Source organism: Mastigoproctus giganteus, chromosome 11 (genome assembly GCF_048544385.1).
Source record: "Mastigoproctus giganteus isolate SK-2022 chromosome 11, ASM4854438v1, whole genome shotgun sequence".
NCBI lineage: Eukaryota > Metazoa > Arthropoda > Arachnida > Uropygi > Thelyphonidae > Mastigoproctus > Mastigoproctus giganteus.
The window spans coordinates 124991782-125018725 of record NC_143585.1 but is presented as its reverse complement, the minus strand read 5'-3'; the positions used below and the strand labels follow the sequence as shown (position 1 = coordinate 125018725).

General features: G+C 40.7%; 1 protein-coding gene across 1 annotated transcript in view; it reads left to right on the top strand.

The window, feature by feature from the left end:
* Positions 1 to 26944, top strand: part of Rrp5 (Ribosomal RNA Processing 5) — a 615569-nt gene that overhangs the window by 419417 nt on the left and 169208 nt on the right. Inside the window, exon 27 of the mRNA XM_090384558.1 lies at positions 11099 to 11311. Coding sequence (XP_090240684.1) covers positions 11099 to 11311 — 213 coding nt within the window. The remainder of the gene's footprint in view (positions 1 to 11098; positions 11312 to 26944) is intronic.

The following is a 26944-nucleotide window of genomic DNA, read 5'->3' as shown; positions in this document are numbered from 1 at the left end:
ATGTATAGAGAGAGTTGCGGGGGGAAAGACAAGTATGGGGCCAATTGGGAAGACGACCCCAGATGTTGGTGCTGCACCAGGAGAAGTAAATGGGGGGATGGGTGGGACCGTCCCCTCTCCACCAGGATAGGGAGAGAAAGTGGGCCAGACTAGGTGTCCAACCCAGATCACCAAAAGGCAAGGCAACAGCGTAGCTGTGGTCACAGTCATGGTTTTTTATTGCCAGTTCAGAATCATTTCAGGTGGGTTACTGTGGTCACAGTCATGGTTTTTGGATGATCAGTTCAGTGTCGCTTCAGGTAGGTCACAGTCTTGGTTCAGTGTCTCACTAGTCTCGTGTTCGTCTTATGGGATCAGGAAGAGGACTGATGACTCAGTTCAGTTTGTAGTACTTCTGCTTTGATGTCAATTCAGGTAGTCAGATTTGTTGAGAGCATCAGTCTTGGCCTTTTGCACCAGATCATGAATGGAGAGGTATCTTTGTTGGTAATTTCCTCTGATCGGTTGTAGTCATGTGGTATGTCCATTCTGTAGTCTTGAATATCTCCTCCTTGGTTAGTTTCAATGGAGTTCTTCTATTCAGATGTTTCTGTATTTTGCGGATAGCGATTTCCGTTCTCCATCTGTTAAAGATGTCCTGGGCGTAGCAGCTGAACGCGGTGTACTCGTCTTCTGAATCCAGGAGGTGATGCTCATTGTCTTTTGGTACAAACTTTATACTGGTGATGAGTAATGAACTTTGTTCCTCATAGCATTCACATTTGTGCATGATATGTTGCTAGGTCTCCATATTGCCACAGGTGCAAGTTGGGTCCTCGGTCATTCCAAGTGCATTCAGTTTTGCGTTAAAGGGTCCATGGCCTGTCAGAAGGAAGTTGGTGTTCAGTCCCGGGTAGAACCATTTGGGGGTCTTTGGATAGGTCTTGTAGGGTATAAATTTCCATGTGACTTCACCCTTGGTCATCTCTTGCCATCTTCTCTGCTAAGTTTCTTTCAGCTGTTCCATGATTTTCTGTTTTTCCGTTCGGTGGTTGTTTGTAGGGTCGAGTGTAAAAGTGTCAAACACGATCGGTGTTCCCTTTGCCAGGTAGTACATCAGCCCACATCTCGTCCAGAGGGAGAGTTCCCGCCAGGACCTGCAGCATGCAGGTACTCACCGTGTTACATGCCCTGGTGATGGCGAGGAGTATTTTGCGCTGTATCATTTCGAGGATTCTTTTATTTACTGCGGTTCTTGCTTTGGCGTACCATATTGGAGCTCCATAAGTAATTGCTGGGACGGAAATTGCTTTATAGTAGAGGGATAATGTTCTTTTGTTTAGTCCCCAGTCTCTGCACGTTACTCTGACTACTAGTGCTGCGTATTTTCTCAGCTTCTCCTTCAGATATAAGAGGTGTTGTTTAAAGGACAGGTGGGAATCTAGGATAATGCCTAGATATTTCATCTGTTTTACTAGTTTGATTGTGCTTCCCCTTACTTTAATCTGGGGCGGCCATCTTATGTTGAGTGCTCCTCTCAGTAGAGTTCGTTTTGGTTGGGGAAATCTCCAGCGAGATTTCCCCAACCAAAACGATAGGTCTCGTTTGCCTGTATGATGGCTTGTTGGTGTTCAAAATGTTGGCCGCCAAGTTGTTCCATATTGTGGTGATGGTGCATTGCATTTTAGTTGCTGTGGTTATTTCCCCTCTGGGGAGTTTATTTGTTGTGATCTTGTAGACCACTCCCCAGGGGTTCTCGTTACCTTTAGTTGAGACCAGTCGTTCCCAGGAGGATTTTTTACTTTTCTTTATACGCTCAGTATAAGTATTTCTCAGTACTGTATATTGTCGGCGCAGGTAAGTGACCTCAGCGGGCGGCCACGATCTCCATGCTCTCTGGTATTCCTTCCTTTTTTGTTGGACTAATCTCCTTTGTCGTTGCAGCTCTAGGGCTTTTTCTTTTTATGGCGACTTCAGCTGCCATGGTTATAATGTTTGTTATTATTTGTTGCAGTTCGTCTGGGTCCTCTCTTATTTCTCGTGTCATGTTGGGATACCCTGGGTCCAGTCATCCATGTGCCGGTCCCTCTGACATCTACCACCTACCTAAACATCATTGCTGACCAGGTACACCCTTTCATGGCAGTGGTGCCATCTTTCAGCAGGATAATGCGGCATGCCACACTGCCCGGATTGTTCGTGACTGTTCACAGAACACGAGGAAGACTTCCAGGTATTGCCCTGGCCTCCAAATTCCCCAGACATCAATCCCATCGAGCATCTGTGGTTTGTGTTGGAACAGCAACTCTGATCTGTGGCACCTCAACCACAGACCTTACAAGAGTTAAAGGATCTGCTGGTTACGTGTTGGTACCAGATACCAAAAAACGCATTTAGAAATTTTGTAGTGTCCATGCCTCACTGGGTACAAACTGTTTTGGCTGCACATGGAGGACCAAATCATATTAGGTAAGTGGTCATAATGTTTTGGCTCATTGGCGTATATAATGCATACACTAAATGTAAATATATGTGACACATTTTGCAGTTTAAAATACTTTGGAAATCTGTGTATCTGACACTGTTCATTCCAGTCTTTATAACTGCATAGCAGTACATCTTATAATGTATTGTCACATCCTATTGAGATGTCCTTTCTCAGTATCATCTACAAGAGGAAGATGTGCTGCAAGTATCTGCTCAGTGCAAGCCTCTTCACCCTCTGAATTAATAGCTAAAAAAAGAAATTTGTACTTAATCTAAGGATATACCTAAATGGATGATTTACCTTTATCATACCACTCACAGAACTTGCACAATGTCCCCACTCCCTCCAAGACTTAGTTAAATTAGGCATGTTGGCTGAGAAGTGGCAGTTGCAGTTAAATATTGATAAATTCAAGGTACTGCATTTGCATAGTAATAATCACAGAAAAACATACCACTTGGATGGTATCAAATTCATGGTAGTGAATGTGATACCACCCACTTCGTAATCCTGTGATTTTATTGTACGAGAGAGACTATTTCATTATATTAATGTTATTAATAAAATTAATATAATAAAATATTTCGTACCTTACAAATTATCCCCTTCAAAATAAGTACCCTGGGCTTGCACGCACACTATTTCATACATTTCTATAAGCTCTTTTAACACTTCTGTCGTGTTTTTTTTTTTTTTTTTTTTTTTAAATGTCTTTAATAGACTGAAAATGGGCTCTCTTAAGTACACTTTTTCAGTTTAGGGAAGAGGGGAAAAAAGTTACAATTGTTTTCCCCTTATGACTAAGTCTAGTCACAAGGGGAAAACAGAGCAGATTGTTTTGTTGGAGCACCCAGCCATCCTAAATTCATGTCTCTTCCTACAAATTTTTTCATTCAGCCTTGTCAGATCCTCAATATAGTATGTGTGATTGACAGTCTGATTTGGTGGGACATATTCAGCCATAATAATTCCTTTAATATCGAAGAAAAGAAGGAGCATAGTTTTCATTTTTTGATTTTGAAATTCTTGGGGTTTTTTTTTTTTTTTTTTTTGTCTGGGGGATTGTTTTGTCTTCTATTACAATCACAGTATTAGCAGTGGTAATGGCAAATAATGCAAGAAGGCAAGCTTATATAGCATAAGCCAAAAAAAAAAAAAGTTCACCCATCCATACCTCCCAAGAATTTGTGTAGTTCTCCCTTGAATTTATTCAACCCATCCAATTGAAAAACAACAGAACAGAAGAAAGCCTGTTCCAACAATCAACCACTCTCTGGCTGAAGGCATCTATCCTGCAACCATCCTTCCTCAACTTGAGTTTATGCCCCCTCATTTGTGTAGTCTCAGCAAGTGGAAGAATGCCATTAACATTCAGTTTACTCAGTCCATTCAAGGCTTTAAACACCTCAATCACATCTCCCCACAGGTGCCTAGTCTTGAGATACCGCAATTTGCAGAACTGAAGCCTTTCTAGGTGAGACCAACCTTTTCTTCCCTTCACCAATTTGGTTGTCCTTGTCAGCACCCATTCCAGCAGATCTGCAGCCTTCCTAAAGTGAGGCCTCCATGCCTGTAAATATTACTGAAGATGCAGCCTTCCTAAAGTGAGACCTCCATGCCTGTATATATTACTCAAATGCAGCTTAACAAAGGCCGTTTCCAAAGGGATAATCATCCCTGCTAGCAAATTTTCTGTATATCATTGACAAAACTGATGAGTTTTGTTGTATATCATTGACAAAACTGATGACCGCATGTCTGCACTGCTCAGAGAATTTCATGTCTGACTGCACAATAACCCCCAGGTCTTTTTCATTCACCCATGTGAAGTAGCTTGCATTTGTCAATGTTAAACTTCAACTGTCATTTCTCAGTGCATTGACCCAATTTTCTGGGTGATTAACGATGACCATTGTTAACCATCCTGACAAACAACCATTGTATCTACTGAAAACATAGACATTAAATCTGATATACCTTCAACATTATCATTGGTAAATATTGAAAGCAACAATGGACCCAACACTAAACCCTGGGGAATTCCACTAATAACATTAGTCCATGTTGAACAGGGTGCATTATAGCCTAAGATGCTGATGCACCAACAAATCTAACAACAGTGAAGAGTAGTGTCCATTGATAACCACTCCCTGTGTCTTGTTTTGCTTAACCAATTCTTTATCCATAGCGTTAAGCAGAAGTGGACAAGTAAAGTGTAAAATGTGTTAGTTGTCTGACGGCACTAGGGGTTCCCCCATCTCTGCATTGTATTCTTTGTGAGTGACACAGAACTCTGTGGAGGCCAGAGATTAAAAAGTGTGTGGGGAGTGGTCTGTTGTGTAGCATTATGTTCTGTTGTTTCTCTGACCATTTAGCCATTAAGCCCCTACTGGGACTCACCATTGCCCACACTTTGCCACGAGGAGGCAGGTCAGGCAACCAGTAGATTATTTAAATACTCTGGCAGGCTCCACCGCCTAATTTCCAAGGATTTCAGTGGCAAGCTGGTAAAAAAAAGGGGGGGGGGGGGTTGCACTAGAATTTGGCCGAAAGAGATTTACAAGAAAACGGTAGAATTTAAACGTTGATTAGAATTTGGCGGCATTGTTAAGGGGTGTACTCGGTCAGTCTAGTGAGAGGGGGAGAGACTGAATACTGGTGGGGAAACAGATAGAAGAATAGGGATGATAGAAGAGGCATCCCCCAAACAGGTCAGTGGAGACGAGCCCCATCAGGCGAAGTATGAGGGGGAGGCAGAGAAGGGAGGAGACAGAGACCCGTCTCCTCCCTCCCCTGCCTGGGGATGGGGTTTTAAAAGGGAACCGGGTTAGAGTACCCAGTTCAGATTGCCAAATGGCGTGTCGGCAGCAAAGCCGCAGTATGTCTTTGTCTGTGATGGTTGTCAGGTCCATGTACTGTTGAATCGGGTAGGAAGGTCAAACTGCCCATCCTGCTCTGGGGGCGGGACATGTTAACCAGCAGTGGGGAACCCACCAAGCGAAGGGGTGGGAGAGACACACATTTACTTTGTTCACAATCTGCATTCTCCATTCTTTTTTTTTTATATACTTTTTTTTTATATTTTATAATTTTTTTTTCTCAAATTTTATATATATATATATATTTATTTTTTATTTAGTATTATTTTTTTCTTTCTTTTCACTCACACTCATTCATCTCACACACCAAGGGGGATGCAATGATGTGTAGTGTAAATTTAAATACTAATTAAAACTAGGTTAGTGTGTACTTAACTGTAGCATTTATGCCCTTTTTCTCACACTCTTATACTTTTGTTCATTTTTCTGGCTTTCATTTCATTTATTCAACTCTTGCTCCCTGCACCGCACTCCCCGGATACCCCAAACCACTGCAATTCCTCAGTCGTGCTGCAGGCCAGGGGAGAATGCAGTGTTTGTGTTGTTAGTAAATGTTTGTTAGTATATATAAAGTAATGTAAGTTATTACCAACTCTGTATTCCCTCGGCCAACCACATTCACTCTTCCACTCATTCCCATTCATATATATATCTCTCTTTCCCTCATGCTTGGTCACTCTTTCTTCCACCAAAACTGCCATTTATTCCCTTTTACCATAATTCCTAGTTCACTCAGTGCTCAACCTATTCATTCTGTCTTTCATTTACATTCATTCATTCTTCTTTCATTCTACATTGCATACCCTTGTTATTAGCTTACTGATGTTTTTCGGCTAATCTGCTTCACTGGCTGCCTGTACCCCCACCTACAGGGTTACTTATTTCGTGTGGGTTCCTACACGTGGCAGGGTAGTCCTGGGGAGTTTTGTCATGTCAGGTTTCTGTCAAGGCAGAGAATACTGCTATCCTGACAGTTTTTAAGTCATCGTCTGGGCGTGGTGGGAGACATGAGCGATTTTAACTATTCATTATTGTTTAATTGCTGGGGATTGAATTGCCATTCTTTGGATAGTTCGGCGCATTTCAAATACTTTCTGTGTGAAAGATGTAAAGGCTTTATAATTTTCCTCTTCTATGATGAACAGATGTTCTTCCCTCCGGGCACCTCCATAGCCAGGTGGGAAGGAGCAGCAGTGCTAGCACACGCTTCTTGATTAGACCAGGGTTCGAGCCCGTCACCCACCACCAAATACGGAGAATGCGGAAAGGTCAGGGAATGACCACCGCATATTCCCGGAGCAATATGGCCTTAGTTGCTAATGCTCCTAAAAACCAAATGACAACATCTTCCCTGTGGGGAAGGGGGCCCAGTCTGTGCTGTTAGCTCTGTTCTAGGGATGTCATATATTATACATTCACATAAAATGTGTGCCCAATCTTCACTCTCACCACAGGTGCAGTTTGTGTCATCAGTCAGTCCTAAGGAGGTTAGTTTCACCTAGGGAGCCGTGACCTGTCAATATAAACGTTGCAGAAAGTTCAGGGGCATACCACTTAGGTGGTTTTGGGCTAACAATTGCCACCCATGGCAGAAACCTTTTGGTAACCAGACCTCTGGTTTCCTGCTCCCATTTTGTTTGCTATAACTCATGGAGCTTTGTGCCTATTCTTTTTCTTTCAGCATTAGCATTAGCATTAGCATTAGTAGAGGCATTTGATGCAAGAAAGCAAGCTTATGCAGCATCAGCCAAAAAAAAAAAAAAAAAAGTAACATAAATAAATAAAAATAACCACTTCCACTTCACCCTTCTGTTCGTTCGAAATACCTGTCCAGCTGAGCCTTAAACTTATTTAGGCTATCAACTTCCACGACAAGGGATGGAAGTCTTGGTTGTATCAAGGGCTAACCCCAAAAATTCTCTGGGTATTCCCTTTTTAAATCTATAATATAAGCCTCATTTGGCTACTTCCAATTAAAGTGGGAGAGCTCCGGCCAGCTACTGTAGTGCAGGTGTGCTTACTGTGTGACATGCTCTGGTAATAGTGAGTAGTATTGTCCTTTGTATCGATTGTAATTTATTCCTATCTAGCGGTATATGATTGCCAGATTCTTTCTTTTGAGCCCCCAGTATGCTCGACTGATCCTGGCAAGCATACCTGCATAATTTCTCCCTTTCTTCGCCAAGTTGATCAAATGGGGATAAAAAGTTAATTTTGAATCAAAGACCACTCCAAGATATTTTAGTTCTGTTATCATTTTTATAATGGTTGTGTTAATTTTGATTTGTGGACGTCTTGTTATGTCCAAATTGCCTTTTAGAAGTATTTGTTTGGTTTTTTCAGGTGATATCTTGAGCATGTGCATTTGTGCTCACTCTTGCAGCTGAAAGAGGGTGGCATTTTGATCTTTACTCTACAACCACTCTCGTGTTACCTTCAAGGAAAATCATGTCATCTGCAACAGCCAGGCTTTCGACACGGCCCAGATCCAAGGCCAGAAATTCATAAAGAACAATGTTCCAGAAGAAAGGGCCAAGGATGTAACCCTGTGGGCATCCTTTATTTACAGGGCATGTCAATTCCTGGAACCTTGTGTGTATTGAGACACTTCTGTCTGTAAGGTAGCTGTTTATTTATTACCTTATAGAGTTTTGTGGTTTTGTGTGTAAGGTAGCTGTTTATTTATTACCTTATAGAGGTTTTTGCCTGACGGAGTCTCCTAAGGACACTAGGACACCAGAGTAAGTCAAATGACCAAGCAAAGTCAATGGAGATTGCCAGTATATATTTCTCCTCAAGTTTTTAACTGTTGTCAGTAGATGGGACATGATCCTCTGTAGAGTTGCCCTGCTTAAAACCATACTGATTGTTAGAATGTAAACCTGCTTCTGTGTAATATTGAGCTAATCTACTGTATATTAGTCTTTCATATATTTTCCTTAGTACAGGAGTAGGGCTATTGGTCTATATGATTTGGGATTAGTAGGGGGTTTTTCAATGTTTTTGAGAATTAATCTTAACACTGCTTTTTTTCCATATTTTTGGGAATATATATTCTGTCATACAGTTATTATATAGTGCTATTAATTTGTCTGGTGCTATTTCCACTAATTTTTTTGACAATCTATCTCTAAGAGATCAAAACCTGGGCATTTCTTGTTTTTGGTTTTAGCTAGTGCTATTTCTAAGTCTTGTATAGTAAACAGAGGTTAAATATTGGCATTGTCATATTCAGTGTTTTCTTTTATAATGTCTAGCTGGGTGGGGGAATGATTCCCAGTTTCAGTCTGAATGATACTGCCTAGAATGTTATTTACAGAATCACCCAACACAGGGTTGGGGTTCCATCTGATTTGACAGGTCACTATTCTGTAGACAACTCCCCAAGGATTATTGTTTCCAGGGCTGTATACTGATTCCTGAGAGTTCTATAAGAATCTCTCAGTGCATCCACCTCATTTTGTGGCCAAGATGTTCTGGCTCTTCGAAAATGTCTCCTTGCCTGGTGTACCTTTCTCCTGAGTATAGTCAGTTCATGGCATCACCAGGAAACTGCCTGCTTCCTCGGTTTTTCCCGCTGGATAGACAGTGTTGCTGTTTTTGTTAAAATGTTTGTCATAGTCTGTGCTTGCTCGTCCGGGCTACAGTTGCCTGATCTAGACCACTCATTTTCCTGCTTTTGCAGCTCAACTGCTGTATGTTCTGCAAAAATCTGCCAATTTGCCTTTTTAAGGTTATACCTTTTGATATCCATCAGAGAGTGTTGGATTTTTTTGTAATTGTCTGTTTAGTTTGAAGGAAATTGCTCTTTGATCTGATGTGGTCCGGGCTGGCTGGACACACCAGTCTGTGATTTTATAAGCTATTGAATTGGTGGCAAGAGTAACGTCAACGTCACTCTCCCACATGGTACCGCTAAAAGTTGGGAGGTTATTTGGTTGGTTTAGCACTTAAAAGGGTGAGGTGGCTTTTTAGTCTGAAAGTATCTGGCCGTTGTGTGTGTGCCTGCTCTGTCTTCCGTGCGGCTATGCCATAAGGCTAACCGGCAGTTGTCATCAGCACACGCTATAATATTTGCAGTAGGTAGCAAGTTTGTGACTACTTGTAGGTATTCAATAGTTGGATTTATATCTTCACCTGGTCTGGAATATAGTGAAATAATGTAAAACTGTCCTACAGCACTGGTGATATGGGCACATACTCCCACTGGGGAGCAGAGGTGACCCATCTTTGTGTGACTGTAAGGTCAGTATTTTTAACTACTATTGCTGTAGAAGGGACACCTGAAGTGTATTCTATTATTTTTTAGCCTCTTGGGTATCCCTGAACCCTACCCATATGTGTGTAGGGCTCCTGGAGTACCAAGATATCTATACTATAGCAGAAGTGGACAAGCATGGCTTAGAGGAATTGAAGGAAGAGGATTGCCATTGTGGAGCAAAATAACTTTTAAACTTAGATTTGATGAGTCTATGAATAGCCACCATTCTCGTGGGTTGTGCTCCACATTCAAAGCTGTCATCATATTATATTAACATCACAGCAGGCAACAAGGTTGTTTTCACTTTTAAAATATGGAATCAAAGCATTCTGGCTGCTCCTGTACATGGACACCTTGACATTTGGTTGCAGAAGATTCCACTGTTGGATCCCAGAAGCTTTGCTTTATCTTTCGATATGATAGATCGCGGTCTCTAATTAGATCAGTTAGTTCACCTTGAGTGATTCTTTGTGACTCACGCAGCGACTCAGGTTCTGGCACAAAATCAGGATCCTGCGATGGTGAAGGCCCAGGTTGACCATTATTCCTCTCACTGTCCCCATCTTCATCAGACTCCAAAGTGTACTCTTCTGGAGGGTGAGGTACAGGCAGACCATCCCCATTTGCCGCTGGTCGGATAGCTGAGAGGATGTTGGGGTACTCCACAGTCCACTTTTTTTTTTACATGTCATGCTGAAGAGTAGGCACCATGCAGAAATAACAGTCATTTACATGGTTTGAAGGCTCCCTCCAAATCATTGGGATGGCCAAAGGCATAACATCCTTTGTTATTCAACCTTCCATGGAGATTTACAGCATGTGTTCCAGCAAATAGGTGCCTATGCCTTCATCCCCCTACCTTACAGCCAAAATAATGGTAGTAGGCTGTCCTCAGTGACATTTCTGAGTGGGCAAGTGGTCAGTGGCATTTCTATGTGGGAAATGCCACATCATCACACACATGACAAAAATTGTCAACACTGTTAACACATTTACGTGGCATCCTTTGCTTTTTACGTAATTTCTGTCCATAAACCTGAAAGAAAAAAAAAAAAATGAAATGAATGTCACTCATAACATCACTTGCAAGTTAAATGATACACAGAAATATAAAAAATGCCGTATCGGTTCCTGTTTCAGTGTTACCAACCTATCAATTCTCTAGACTCCAAAATTCCCTAGTATTCACCAATATTCCCCTAAATCATAAGAGGGACTATATCGTGGAACCAAGAGCTAACTGACAGTTTTAAATGTTATATATGTTTTTCTCAATCTGAAATTAAGAAGAATTGACTATTTTCAAGCCAAGAAACATTTTTGATGTTGACCAGTGATTAGAAGGAATGGTATTTTTAATCATAATTTGGCAATAATAAAAATTTCTAATAGTGTAATTTTTCTTATGTTCTTTAGCTGTTCACACTGGATTTTTCTGACATATATTAAACCATATTTTGAGTAACTTGCTTGCTTATTGATTATTTTCAGGGTACCAATCCACTTAAGCAATTTTTTAGTGGACAGAATATTGAAGTATGGCTCATCAGGATAAGATATGCTAGAACAAAGCATTTCCTTCATTTCAGTCATCGGCAGGTTTACATGTATGCAGAATGCAGTCTTTGTGAAAGTAGTGTAAAGTTGTCTGACAAACCAAAGGTTCTTTCTTTTGGTGAAGAACTAACTGGATTTGTGAAATTGGTAAGTTTAATGAAAAATGAAGGAAAAATTTTGACTTTTGCTTAGTACTTCTTAAATTTAAGATTAGAAACAGCTAATTAATTAAATGACAGTCCTTCCTAATTACCTAATTATTGTTGTATAATTTTATAGAATTTCTGTCACTTTCTAAATGCCTTTTCATCTGAATAAAACATAAAACATTGCACAGTAATTACCTAATTATTTTTGTATAATTTTACAGAATCTCTATCTATCTGTAAATGCCTTTCTCTGTGAATGAAACAAAATCTCTGGGATTATGTCAATTAATAGTTCTTACTTTTGAATCATCTACTGCAGACTGCTACAGATATATGCAATGCAACCCTGGCAACATGGTACAACATACTTCCTGCTATGTTCAGAGGCCTCACAGAGTCATGCCTTACTATGTGGCAGTGATACTAGTGTCAAGAGGAGGACATACCCCCCCCAGAGATCTTCTATATGATTTATATCCTGAAAATCACTCAAACTATATCAGCAATGTGGCAGGACACATTATACTGCTGGAACACACATGTACCATCTGGTAAGACAGTTACTTTGAAAATGTGTACCTGCTGTGCAACAGTGGATAGGTAGTTTTTGGTGTTCAAAATCTGCTCTAGGGTTGCGGAATTCTCAGGAGCAGCATCTCCATACTAGAACACTTTTCTACCTGCCTGTTTCTCTTGGACCAGAACATCGGAGTGATTCTTCTCTGCAATTTTTCACTATTCTCTCAGTCTACCATCCACCTGACAAAAGCAGAAAATATGACTCGTCTGAAAAGGCTATTTGTTTTTCCAGTCATTGGGACCATTGATGATTGTCCAATGAAGCATTGCAAATGCAAGGTTTAGGTGTCGTTGACAATGGGTGGCCGTAAGCATGGGTACCTTGACTGGACACTTACTCCAGTGGCCCATACTAAGGAGGATTTGTTGAATCTTTATCTTGGAAATGCTGCTGGTCACCAATTGGTCAACCATTCCACTGGTTTCTGCCTATTGGCACCTACAAGGCTAGACAGTCTATGTGCATCATGACCATCAGTGAGGCATGGGTGCCCACCATTATCCCAATGACTGTTGCTCTGTCCACTATCGATCCACTCTTGGAACACCTTGACACCAGCAGTCTGCAGACAGCCACAAAATTTGCAGTTTCCATAAAACTGGTACCTGTCAATCATCCCTTTTTCACAGTCCATCAGATCTTATCCCTTTCCCATGTCGATCACGTACTGTATATGGACTACATGCCATGAACCAGCAAACATTTATTCCCCCCCACACCCCACCCTCAACTCTTTCTATGGAGAGATTCAAACCTAGGCCCATGATATTGTTGCAACCACTGGGCCAGTCCTGTTCCCCTTTCTTCTTCTTCTTATTATTATTATTGCTCTTATATTATTTCTCCCTGATTGGAGCCTCCACCTTGTGATGGGTGTTGCTACCAAGGGTGGTTGTTGTTATGTCTGATGTTCCTGTTGTTCCCGGAACTCTCTGAGTATCCTACAGGTGTTCAGGATTGAGACTTTCTGGAGTTTGTTGTAGATGTTCGCTGGAGACCTATTGCTGCTAAGCTGTTATATAGGGTCTTTGGCACCATACCCATGGTTGACACGATGGTCGTTACTTGTTGCATATGCCACATCTCATGATCTCCTGTTTTAGGTTCGTGTATTTCCTGATTTTTTCCCCATGGGTTTTCTACAGGTTGCCAGTGTTGGGTACCGTTATGTCAATCAGATAGGTAGCCTTTTCCTTGTCCACAAGGGTTATGTCTGGTCTGTTGTGCGGGATAGTCCTATCCGTTATTATGGCACAGTCCCGGTACAGCTTGTGGGTTGGGGTCTCTAGTACTGTCTGGGGTTCATACTTGTAGTACGGTACACTTTCTTCTATCAACTGGTATTTCCTTGCTAGCTTCTGATGTATTATCCTGGCTACCTGGTCGTGTCTGTGAGTGTACTCAGTCTGGGTGATCACCGTGCATCCCGCAGTGATGTGTTGGATCATTTCTGAGGCCAGGTGGCATTGTTGACATGTGTCATCGGACACTCCGGGCTCCTTGGAAATGTATTTTCTATAGTTCCTGGTGTTGATTACCTGGTCTTGGATGACAAGCATGAATCCTTCATTTTCGGGGAACAGTGTCCCCTCATGAGCCATGCATTGGGAGCAGTTTTATCTATGTGATCTTGATGAAGATCATTGTAGTGTCTGCCATGGAGTGTCTTCTCTGCCCATCTTTCTAGCTTCGTTTGTGCCTCCTAGTTAGGGGGGGACTCCTCACTTAAGTTGAGTGGGGTATATCGCTTGTCTATCTTCCTCATAGCTTGCTGGAGTGCTGCTGTGTGTTTCTGGAAGTAATCCTTCAGGTTAGCAATCGCTGTCTTCTGTTGCTCAATGAAGTCTATCAGTCTCCTTCTTTCCAGGTGATTGTCAGTCTCCCCCATGGCTGATTTCAGGTGGTGTTAGCGGTCTTGGTCATCGTTGTTCTTGTCTTTCTCATGATATCCTCCAGCTCGGTGTTAGTCCAGTCTATAACCCCGAACGGGTATGTTAGCACTGCGGCTGCATAGGTATTTATGGCTTTAACTGTGTACCTTCCATTCAACTTTGCTTTCAACAGGCTTCTGATTCCCTGATGGTATTTTCAATCGGGCAGGCCTTAATTTCCTTGTGCTGTAACTGCTGAGCCTGTATCATCCCCAAGTATTTGTAGGCCTCTCCCTCTGCAATGGCTTCGATATCTTTACCAGTCCAGCTGATAGTTTCGATTGACTAATTTTCCCTGGTATAATCCGTCTTGCATTTGTCTAGACCAAATTCCATCCTAATATCATTGCTGAATTCTTTGGTGATCTCAAGTAGTTGCTCTCAGTTTCCACGTAGAGCTTGATGTCATCCATGTACATCAGGTGGGTGAGGTTGTACAGATTCTTCCTTCCTTCTTTGAGATTATATCAATACTTGCTACTGTTTGAGCATGGTGGATAGTGGGTTAAGTGCTAAACAGAACCACAATGGGCTCAGGGCATCTCCCTGAAAGATTCCTCTCCTGATGGGGATTGGCCTGGTTGTGATGTTTTCGACCTTGATGATGGTACTCCATTTCACCATCATTTCAAGGGAAATTTGTCAATTTCGGATTGACTTTGTAGATGTTCAGTGCCTCTATTAGCCAGCTATGGGGCATGGTGTCAAAGGCCTTGCGGTAATCGATGTAGCTGTGTACATGTTGTGGTTCTTCTTGTAGGCTTGCTACATAACTGTGGCATCTATGGTTAATTGCTCCTTGCATCCTTTCTGCTGTTCGGCCATTATGTTCTGGCTCCCCAAGTCATCTGATATCTTTCTGGTTATGCAGCTGGTCAGGATCTTGTACATTGTTGGGGGGCAGGTGATTGGCCTATATTTCACCAGGAACTCTTCTGCCAGATGCTTGTGGACGTTATCTATTCCTGGAGTTCGCCAGTTGTGAACTCCAGGAATAGATAACGACAATCAAGAAAGAACTGAGAGTTCTTGATTATCTGTTTTACTTCTTCCCGAATCTCCCACTCTCTCATTTCTGGTACATCCTTGGTTTACTTGCATTTTAATTCAATCCAGGGGGCTCGGCTTCTTACTTCCCTGCTCCATACGTTTCCCCAGAACTCCTCAATCGTCTTCTGCTCGGGTGGTCTGTTCCTTTCTTTCCCATCTTCTCCGAGACTCCTATAGAAGCCTCTTTGGTCCTCGTCAAAGATTTAGTTGTTTATTTTCCTCTGGGAGCTCTCTTTGTATCGGCTTAGTCTCTTGCTGAGTGCAAGGAGGTTCTGCTTCAATGTGTCCAAGTACTCTCCTATTCTCTGATTCTTTGTCTCATGTTTGTTGTGGACGTTGTCTCTCTTGAGGATGCTCTTCACTTTTCCAATTAATTTCTTGCTCCTTTTGCCCTGTTGGTACTGGATCAATTGGTCTATCTTGACTCCTAATTCTTCTATTTTCTGCTGAAGTCTTCTTTCCCAAGCTGATGGTTCCTTCTGTTTTCGGTTCTTCTGCTGCTGGTCTCTTATTTCTCTTCCATTAATCCTAATGGCTGCTACAATACATAGCTCTCTGGATGGCTTCCAGTGTTGCACCACTGTTGTTGAGGTAATGCGGTATTATTTTGTGGGGTCCATTTCTTCGAATTCTGTGAGGGCCTTCTTCCACGTGTCCTCTATTCTGGATATCATGACCTTGTCTCTTTCCACTTCAGCTGCTGTGGGTTGTATTTCTTCTTGCTCTTCCTCCTCTGGTTCCACATTCTTTATCCTTTGTAGCTGATCATTCACATCCTGCTTGATTTTTTCGAAGATTGCAGGAGCTATCAGGTTCTTCATGACGATGATCCTTCACTGGTCTGCTATTTGCTGTTCGATGACCTCAATATCCAGGAATCGTTCCAGCCACTTGGTATGTAGTCTCACCCTGTAAGTTGTCATATCGGTCTCCAGCTTTGTTATTTTGTAGTATGCTTGCATGATGTATTCATTTCGATGCTCCACTTATGCGTTGACGTTTTCTTCCTTCCTGGGTGGTCACTAGTGCAGTTGTGCAGAAGCACTTCCAGTTGGTGGGGCTGGATGGTCTTGCCCTTCTCTTGTGGTAGCCATCGAGGGACAGCGCCACTTGCTCCACTGTTTTCCTCGCGAGACCGCTTCTGATTTTTTGAATCAACCCCTCTGCCTAAGGCTTGAACGCGAATGACTTTATCCTGCGCCACACTCGATGCAATATGATTAATACTGCATTGAGTTATTATTATTTCTCCCTGATTGGGTGTTGCTACCAAGTACACAGGGTGGTTGTTATTATTTCTGATGTTACTGTTGGTTGAGGAACTCTGACTGTCCTACAGATTTATTATCAGTAGTAATAGTGGCGGTGGCATATGACACAAGAAAACCAGCTTATAAACCATAACCCCCCCAGTTTTCCCACATCTATCCCCTCCATAATGTAAGTTTTGTTATGAATACTAAGTTAACATAAGGTTTGTTTCACCAGGTTAATTTGCCGGTCATCTTCTTTTCTGTTATCCTTTTTCCTAAACATCTAATTTTCATTTTCCAGGAAGTCTCTTCCTTCTCCTCAACTTTCTATCCTCTTTTTCCATTTCTCCCATACTTCTCCCACTTATTCCTGTTTCAGTTCTCAAAAAGTACCCTTTGGGTTTTCAGGATATCACTGAAAGCTTCAATAACAGTCTGGTGTACAGTCCCTGGCATGCCTCCACGTAGTAAGGGATGGGGATCTGGGGTGAGGACAAGGTGTACCCCACCCCCTGGCCACAAAGTTGCCACGTGCCAGCACTCACCATTCAACATAACCACACACGCTCTCACATACTGCAGGCTTTGGCACATGCCTTACAGATGAAAACGTGGCAAATAGGGGGAAACCCTGGATACCACTTGAAAAACAAAAGTACTTTGAATATCCTTCCACAACAACAACAGATGGAAGTTGGATCCAACAGTCAACCACTTGCTGGTTGACAGCAAACCTCTGCACGTCTGTTCCACAACTATCTTTCGTCACTTTCAATTTTTATTTACTCGTATTTTAATCTAAGGAAGAGGAAGGATGCCATCAGTATTGAGCTTGCTCAATCCATTCAGCACCTTAAACACCTCAATCAGATCACATAGCAGGTGCCTAGTCTCCAGACACTGCAATTTGCAGAAGCCTTGATTGGTAAGGCCACTCTTTTGTTATTTTCACCAATCTCATTGCACTTCTTGCTCTTCTCTGCACCTGTTCTGCAGCAGATCTTCATCCTTCCTAAAATGAGGGCTCCAGACCTGTATGTACTGCTCAAGATGCAACCTAACGATTGCTTTGTACAATGGTATAATCATCTCCTTATCCCTACTAGCAAAGTTCCTTTATATTATTGACAAAACCTCATGAGCTGCCCTGGCAACTTTGCTGAATTGCACAGATAATTTCATATTTGACTACACAATTACTCCTAGGTCTTTTTCATTTTCCACTACCTTGAGTGTAGCAACATACACTTATGATTTTGGTTGGATGATTTCTTTTTAGCTTTCACAGTGCTTGGCTGCTCATTTAGAGTTGATGGTATTCTGGAATTAGTTGCCTTGCATTTATCAATGAAACTTCAGCTGTCATTTCTCAGACCATCTGCCTAATTTTTCTAAATATTGTTGCATTGGCTTAACTTGATTACTGTTAACCGCCATCTTGACCTTTATCAACTGCAAACTTAGACATTAAGGCTGGTATGCCTTCAACAATATCATTAATAAATACAGAAAACAACTGTGGGTCCATCAACGGACCACTAATAACTTTAATCCATGAAGGGCCGTGAATCCATAATCACTCTGTCTTCTAATGTCTCACCACTCCGATTTGAACAGATGTCTGTTATGTGCAACAGTATCAAAAGCTTTCCTGAAATCTAAGTATGTGATACAAAATTATATTTTGCATACAGTTCCTTTTTTTACTGCATAATAATATGCATTCCGATTGGTGGGACAAGATTTTCCATGCTGTGACTGAAGTATAACTGCACTCCTGTCTAGATGGTCCTGCATTTCTCTTTAACCAATGACTCCATTAATTTCCATGCAAAAGAAGTTAAGCTAACAGGTGTGTAACTCTTATCACCGTTTGATCCTCCTCTGTGAATTGGGGTACATTTGCACATCTCCAGTCAATAAGGACCTCCCCTGAATCTAAGATGCTCTGATATTTATGGCTATGGGTTGGCTTACCTCCTTTGCTGCCCCCCTTCATATTATTGGATGGATCCCATCCATAGATGAGATGCCTTTTTTATGTTATGCTTCAACAATTTCTCTTCCACTTTCCTCTGAGTTATCACAAAATCAGAGCTTCCTGTTAGATTTTGATGAATACCTGGGGTCACCCTTACTAAATAAGTTCTCATGCATTACTGTAGATGCAAATATCTATTCAGTTTGTCAGCAATCTGAACAGGGTCATTGAAAGTTAAACCACTGATATCAAGTGAACCAATGTGATTCAGATCCTTACTTCTACTGTTAATACAAATAAAGAAGTGAGTCTTTGCTGCTTTTCTTGGCATTCTTTGCCAGAGACTTCTTGTAATCTGTCTTAACTTTCCTTGCCTCCTTTGAATCTTGATTACCATCTAGTTTATATCAACTGTAGGCTTCTGTATTATCTGATAATTTATGTGCATCCTATGAATTTTTCTTCTTTACCACAAGTCTTATCAGTTCATTGGCAATCTATTTAAGTGTAAGTCTGGAATGGTATTTTTTTTGTTGGTATGGAAAGCCTAGTAGTTTCTATGATTACTTCCTTGAATGTTTCCATTTAGAATTTGCTGTTGGTAGCATCATCAGATAGCCCCACTGCATAAAATTTAAAAACTGTTTGAGACTGTTGTAGTCACCCTTATGAGAACAAAAGACTTTTCCTTTTCCTTGGTGGTAGTTATGTATTTAAGTATAACCCAGTGAGCCTTACCTGCAGATTCTTAATGCAACAAGATTTGCTGCTGATCACCAGATCAAGAGTATTGCTTCCTCTTGTTTCCTGTCTAAAATGTTGTTGTAGAAAACAGTTATCCAATAAATCCACAAAAGTCTTGCTAGTGTGTGTGTGTCCAACCCATGAGTTCCAGTCAGTATGTGGAATGTTAAAATCCCTCATTATAAGACATATTGATTTACTTTCCTGCTCTATTTCTCAGTGTAGTTGTTTGTTATACTCCTCCCACTCCTTTGGCCTATAGCAGATCTCCACTCTTATTTTTGTTTTCCCACAGCCTATGTAACACTAAATTGATTCAACATTAAAGTGGCCACCCGTATTGACTTGTTGCACTGCCTTAGATTTATTAGGCTTCTTATCTGATGTCATAACCCCTCCAATCATTCCTGTCCTGGCTCTCCTTTTTGTACACATTGTACTTCCCATATTCATATTCTGCATCCCTTATTGTCTGAGTGACACCATGTTTCAGATATCCCCAGTGTTGACATTTAATGACTTAATTAGTACTTCAGATTTTTTTCTGTGCTCATAGCATTACTGTACATCCAAGTATACATGCACCTGTCCTAATGCAGTCCATGTATTTACTTGTTGCATGATGACCCACATCAGGGCTTAAAAACCCAAACGTCTTGCATTGCAGGCTGCTGCATCCCTTATTGTCTGAGTGACACCATGTTTCAGATATCCCCAGTGTTGACATTTAATGACTTAATTAGTACTTCAGATTTTTTTCTGTGCTCATAGCATTACTGTACATCCAAGTATACATGCACCTGTCCTAATGCAGTCCATGTATTTACTTGTTGCATGATGACCCACATCAGGGCTTAAAAACCCAAACGTCTTGCATTGCAGGCTGCTGCATATTCCAACAAGCTGTGCAAGAATCACTTTCGCCTCCTTATTCAGTCCTATTTAATCTATTAGTCTGTCTTCCCCAAAGTTTACTGACCCACCCAACATTGCCTCAGTTGCATCACCAAATATTCTTGCATGCCTTCTATTTAAATATATCCCATCCCTATAAAAACAGTCTCTCCTGTTAACAAGCACAGACCACACTGAAAAATTTTTTTCTTCCCTATGAGCCTTGCACATACTCTCCAGGGCCAAATTTATTAATAAATCTCTCAGCATGTACTCTTTCCTGTTGATTCTGGCAGGATTGCAGACACTTGCAAATTTAATCGTAAATCAACTTTTTCTCATCATAGCCGAGGTAAAGTATTATAAAATAAGTGTCATGATATCAGAGAAGTGCCTATCTGAAAAGCTAATGAGTCTTAGAAATCCAAGTAACTATCGTCCTATCACTCTGGCGAGCTGTTTGTGCTAGGTCCTGGCAAGAATGGTTAATATTCGCCTTATATTGTTATTTGGAAACAAAAATTGTCTGCTTTCCAGGACAGAAACAGATTCACTCTGGATCATTTAATCCAACTTGAAACATACATTTGTGAAGCCTTTATTAAATCCGAGCATTTGATAGCAGTTTTGTTTGATATTGAAAAAGCAAATAACATAGCCTGGCAATTTGGTATATTATAAGACCACTATAACTTTGGTGTTAAGGTAACCTTCCTCTTTTTTTATTAAAAACTCTCTTTCAAATTTCCATTTTCAAGTCCGTTTAGGATCCACACTCACTTCAGTGTTTTGTCAGGAGGAGGGGCTCCTGCAAGGATCTGTTCAAAGCGTCCTGCATTTCTCAATCAAAATAAACTATTAGCAAACAACTTCCACACATGGTAAACAATGCCTTCTACTTTGACGATTTTACTATATTTTGCCATTCGTGCAATATGAGGGTCATTGAAAGGCAACTGCAGAAAACCATTGATTGCCTTACATCTTGGTCATTGGTGAATGGGTTTCAGGGTTTCATCACAGAAGATCGTTTGTGTACACTTCTGTTGCAAAAGTAATCTTCATCCCGATCCAGATTTAAGGCTTGGGCAAAACAATATCCTACTGGATATTGCAAAACAATATCCTATTTGACTTCTACTGGTAGCAGAAGTCAAATTCCTTCGACTTATTTTTGACATGAAGCTGACATTTCTAGAATATATTTGTCAGCTTATGACTAGATGTATTAAATGGCTTAACATCCTTCGTACCCGTTCATCAACTTCTTGGGGTGCAGATTGTTCTACCCTTCATCTCTACCAAGCCTTTGTCCATTCCAAACTCGATTATGGGTCTCAGGTTTATAGTTCTACTAGAGGTAATGTACTTTGGTTGTTAAGTCCAGTCCACCTTCCGGCCATCTGGACAACCACTGCACATCCCTGTCCAGAGCCTTTATGTTTAAGCAAATGAATCATCTCTGTCTCTTTGACATAAACAGTTGTCCTTGCAGTACGCCTTTAGATTGAAATTCCTGCCCAATCCATCCTTGAGCCACAATGGGAAATTCTCCAAAACACCATTGCACTTCAGTCATTTTGGTATTCAAATCCAAGGCTTTTAAATGAAATAAACATTATGGTTAGCAAAGTTTTCCTATCACCAAGGCAATTCCGTTCAATCCTGGCATGCCCATCTTCCAACTTGTGACCTCTCCCTCAAGATATGGAAGAAGATTACTACACCACCACCACCAGTCTACCAGCAACTCTCTGCATCACATTGAGTGCAGTATTCTGGCTACCTGCCAATCTATACGACAGCTCGAAGTCAGAATATTATGTGGGATCTGCTGTTGTCTTTCCACACAAAGTAATATCCAGTAAGATTCCACAAGAAACTAGCATTTATACTGCAGAGTTACATGCAATGGAAAAATCCCGTGATCAAATTAAAAATAGCAATTACCAAAGGTATATTATACAGGGTGTCTCAGAAATACACAGCATAACTTCAGGAATGAGTTCCTCATATGTAGACAATAAAAATATTTTATATCAACATAGTTCCTGTAAATGTTCCCGAGTTATTAACCGGAATGTCTTATCTCCCGCAGGTGATTTCCTTCATCACAAGGTACTGACAGAATCTGGTGGTTTTCCATTCCGACCATGTACTCAAATCAGGAGTAAGTGGATATGCACTTTATGTACGGTTTGGCAGGCGGCAATGCTCTGGAGGCTCGTCATTTGTACCACGAAAGGTTCTCAGAACGAAGATGCCCAGGCAGGAAAACGTTTGAAGATATCCATCGCCGCCTTTGTGAACATGGAACCTTTACACCTCGTGCTCCTGGTCTGTGGATTGGTAGAGGTGGACCAACTGCCTGGCCTCCACGCTCACCTGATTTAAACCCACTAGATTTCTTCTAGTGGGGCCATTTAAAGTCATTGGTGTATTCGACTCCGGTAGCTGATGTGGAAACTCTCCGCAATCGAATTGTGACAAGTTGTTATTATTTATTTGGTTTTGTTAGGAGCATTAGCAACTAAGGCCATATTGCTCCGGGAATATGCGGTGGTCATTCCCTGACGTTTCCGCATCCTCCATATTTGGTGGTCACAGGCTCGAACCCCGGTCTAATCAAGAAGCGTGTGCTACGCACTGCTGCTCATGCCCACCTGGCTACAGAGGTGCCTTGGCAGGTTGTGAGACAATATGAAACATATCAGGAATTTGACATTGTCTTTGGGAGTCCATGAGACGTAGATGTGAGGCCTGTATTCAGGCAGAAGGTGGACATTTTGAACAATTACTATAAGGTGATGTGAACAGTTAAGTATCATAGACAGACCTTCAAAATTCGGAAACCAAGCATATCCAGAACTATGTTGAGGTAAAATATTTTTATTGTCTACATATGAGGAACTCATTCCTGAAGTTATACCGTGTATTTTTGAGACACCCTGTATATAGTAACTATATTTAAAGGCTAAATTCACAAGGCATAATTCCATATGGGTTTAAATTAACTATATAATATCAGTGTAAATATACCATAGTTAACCCATAAAATTAAACTACGTAGAGGCATCATTTTGATTATATCTCATATTGTGGCTACCTTCACAAGTGTATTAGTTGTCTGACGGCACCAGGGGTTTCCCCCCATCTCTGCTGGCTACCTTCACAGCAAGATACCAGGTACTGCACTACTTCGAATAAGTAACGCTTCTCTAGTAGACAAGACTACTGTTACTTATTATCAGTGGGCACCACCACCCAGATGGCACTGTTTCATGGCTTGTTGGCCTATCATCGTACTAATCTGACTAAACCATTTACACTCAGTCAGATTATATAGGTTACAGAGACAACACGTCTGATGCTTTTAACTTTCTACACTCAAATGATTTATATACAAAGATTTAAGTTTATATTTTTATATTTTTGATTTAACTTAATTTTTTTATATACGTACAAGTTAGTGCAAACACATCATATTAGTATTTAGCTAAACTCTGAATTAACAAATTTTTGCAAAGGCGGCATCATTTAAGTTATATCTCATATTGTGGATACTTTCACAACGAGTTGCCATGATATTGCACTACTTCGAATAAGTAACGCTTCACCAAAAGAGAAGACTGTTGTTACTTATTCTCAGCGGATACCACCACCCAGACGGCACCGTTTCAGAGCTATTTGACCATTCTTCGGTGGGTAGGTAGGTAGGCACCCGGGTGATGTAATGATGGCAAAACAGTTATGAAGTATAACTCCACAATATGAGAGATGCCTGAGGGTGTATCAGATGAATTAAGTATAAATACTTTTGTATATAATATTTACCTTCTTGACATGGCAACGTGTTTTAAAGGCTATCAAAAATATTTAGTATTCTCTTTATTTTGACTTGGCCAATATGCCATTAAACCCCAAATCAATCAACCAACCAACCAACTGAAGAATTAAAACCCTTAGCAGATTAAATACAGCAAGTGTGTTGAACTTCAGAGTAATACGTTGGGGGGAAAAATATGTAGAAATTTGTGCCTATATCTTTTATACTCCATTCTTAATTGTCTTACCATCCCCTCATTTAAAACCTTAGAAAGAACAGTTGATTGACTATTTGAAGTTTATCTTCAGGCAGCTTGTTGTTGAAGAACTTTGGAATAAGTTGCCTGAGGTGTGGCAAAATATTTTACATGTTGGCGACGATGTTGGAAACTGTATTGCTTAGTGTGTGGCCGAAAAATTTTTTGATTTAGTTTTTTTATGAAAGTGGAATTTTTATGAATTATAAATGTTTATAAACTGTACTTTGGCTTATTTTTTCACCTTTGACCCATTTTTGAGTGTACCACTGGTGGTACATGACGGCTCCAATGAATATTCTTTTATTGGGGCCATCATGTACCACCAGTGGCCTCTGGATAAAATTCTATGATATGTCTTGGACCAAATGTCATCTTATTATACCGCCCTTATAAAAAGTATCAAATGGTACAAAACGTTTTCCTTGAAATAGCTCTTGGCACATGCATCGTGAATACTTGGATAATATATAATAATTTGGGTGACAACAGCAAGAAATTGGATATGCTACAGCTTTGACAGAATATTATAAGGATTGTTGGACATGAAAATAGAGGCTGAAGATGATGCTGAAATTGAAGAAAACCGACCACCTGCAAGGAAGAGACCAAGAAGTAGTAGTACCATAGCTCATCACAAAAGGGGAAAATATGAAGGGACAGCAAGAATGAGTAGGAAGAGATGAACTTTGTTACAAAAAAATTCAAAATGAACAAGGTGTCAAGGAAGCTAGAGATAAAGTTAAGATAATTTGTACATTTGGTGAAGATTTCGAGGAAAGTCGACTATGTGCCTACACTGTTTCAATGAAAAACATAAATAATAACTATTAGTTTTGAGCTACTCACTAAGGTTTTTATTTTATTGATTAGTTTTGACCTCATTATTAAGAATACAACTGTATTTGTTTCAAAAATAAAATATATTTTTTCATTTTGAGTGCCAGAGGTGTGTCAAAAGACTTGAATAGACGAGTGCATCACCGATGGTACACCTAACAACTTGTAACTAAGCTATAGCCGTATGCCCAGTATAGAGGATCTCGCTATTAAGTGCAAGATTTTTAGCTATATAGAAAGTGGGTTGACAAGTGTACCGCCAGTGGTCAACAATGGCCACAGTCGAAATGTAAGGTACCACTGGTGTACTTCATCATCGCCAATGTGAGAAAGAATTGGATAGGTACTTTTTTGATAGTGAGAATAACATGAGGTACTTCCCCAATAGATACAGCATCACTTTGTTTCCTTCCATCATTATGCAGTTTTAATACTATTATTACTAATATTATATTTCTTTAATTAGTGCCTTTATTTTCCTTAAATTTTCATTTTTCTAGCACTCTTCTGCAATGAAAAGTGGATACTGTAGGCAACCTTGATGAAAACTGCACCGTCCAACATTGTCAACATAAATTCCAAATATGGCTCTAGATTCTTTAATATTCCATTCCAGGACTGCTGCAATTAGAAAAATTGTATTTATCATTAATGAAATGAAAATGGAAAATCGCCTTATATATCTGCAGAATTGAATAAGAGCAAAGATCTTATTCAAAAGATCTTTTATCTAAATTTCTCCTTTGCAACAGATGTATATACTGGGTGGTTGTAAAATAAGAGTCCCTATTCAGGAGATCCTAGTGTTAAAGCAGTTAGAGTTAGTGCTGTGAAAATCAGTGGTTATGTCATTTAGGGTATAGGGAAACAATTTGCAGAAGAAAAAATATTAGTTCAAATTTCTGCCACCAGGGGGGAAATAGCGATGCACATGTGTAAAATTTGTCATTTACTTCAAGACACGCTGCTTATGCAAATGACATCCTGTTAGATAAAAGCAGAAAGCCCAATGCCACCATCAATAACCATTATGGCTTTTACTAAAAAGGAAAGTGCTCTTTTGTTCTGTTCTGCCAGAATAACAGTAACGTAACGCTAATGCAGCACTACGTGAATATTGGAAACTTAAAGGTTTCTGTAAAGGACCTTTGATATCAGTGGGGCTTAAAAAACTAATAAAGAAATTTGAAGCGACTGGGCAGTTAGGTGTAATTCCAGGCAGGGAACGACCACGTGTCGGAACGGAGGTAGTGGATGAAGTGGCGGTTGCAATGGTCAGAATGCGTTGTTGCTAATAAAAAACTAATAAAGAAATTTGAAGCGACTGGGCAGTTAGGTGTAATTCCAGGCCGGGAATGCCCACGTGTCGGAACGGAGGTAGTGGATGAAGTGGCGGTTGCAATGGTCAGAATGCGAAACACTACCAGTCGGTAGTGCCAGAGGTGTGTCAAAAGACTTGAACCTTCCCTGGTCTACTGTACGTAAGGTGCTTCGAATAATTTTACGCTGGTTCCCTTACAAGATTCACGTAGTGCAAGAACTAAAGTCTTGTGATCGCCAACAACGAATAAACTTTGCTCTATGATTTCTGGCTCGTAATGGAACTTGACGATACATGGTCTCAAATGATCTTGTGGTCTGATAAGGCACATTTCACTCTTCGTGGGGCTGTAAATGCAAAAAACTTCTGAATATGGGGAACTTCTCGTCCATCTACTGTGAATGTATGGTGTGGACTCACAGCACAGTTTATAATTGGACCATTTTTCTTTGAAGAGTCTACAGCTCATGGCCCCGTGCACTAAGGTAACTGGTGCATGGTACTGCGCTCTTCTAAGAGATCACATTATTCCCGCCCTGCAAGAAAGGCAATGCTTGGAGACTAGTGTTCATGCAAGATGATGCCCCTCCCCACGTTGGTCGACAAGTGAAGGAACTGCTCCATTCAACATTTGGAAATGCTTGCATCATTTCTAGAGACTTTCTGCAGTTCTAGCCAGCCCGATCAACAGATCTCAATTCTTGTGATTTCTGGCTATGGGGATATCTGAAAGACTGTGGCAGCATATAGACGCTTGTCAATTTGATAGCTAGCATTAAACAGCATGTTTAATGCTTGTTCCCAATGAGATACTACGCGAAACTGTGTCGCATGCAGTTCGTTTTCAGAATATCACTCAAGCGAATAAGCACATAGAACAATATCTATAGATTTCTAAGTTCTGATATTAAAATATAATCCTAAGTTAAGTATTCCATCTCATGTTTACGGTGCC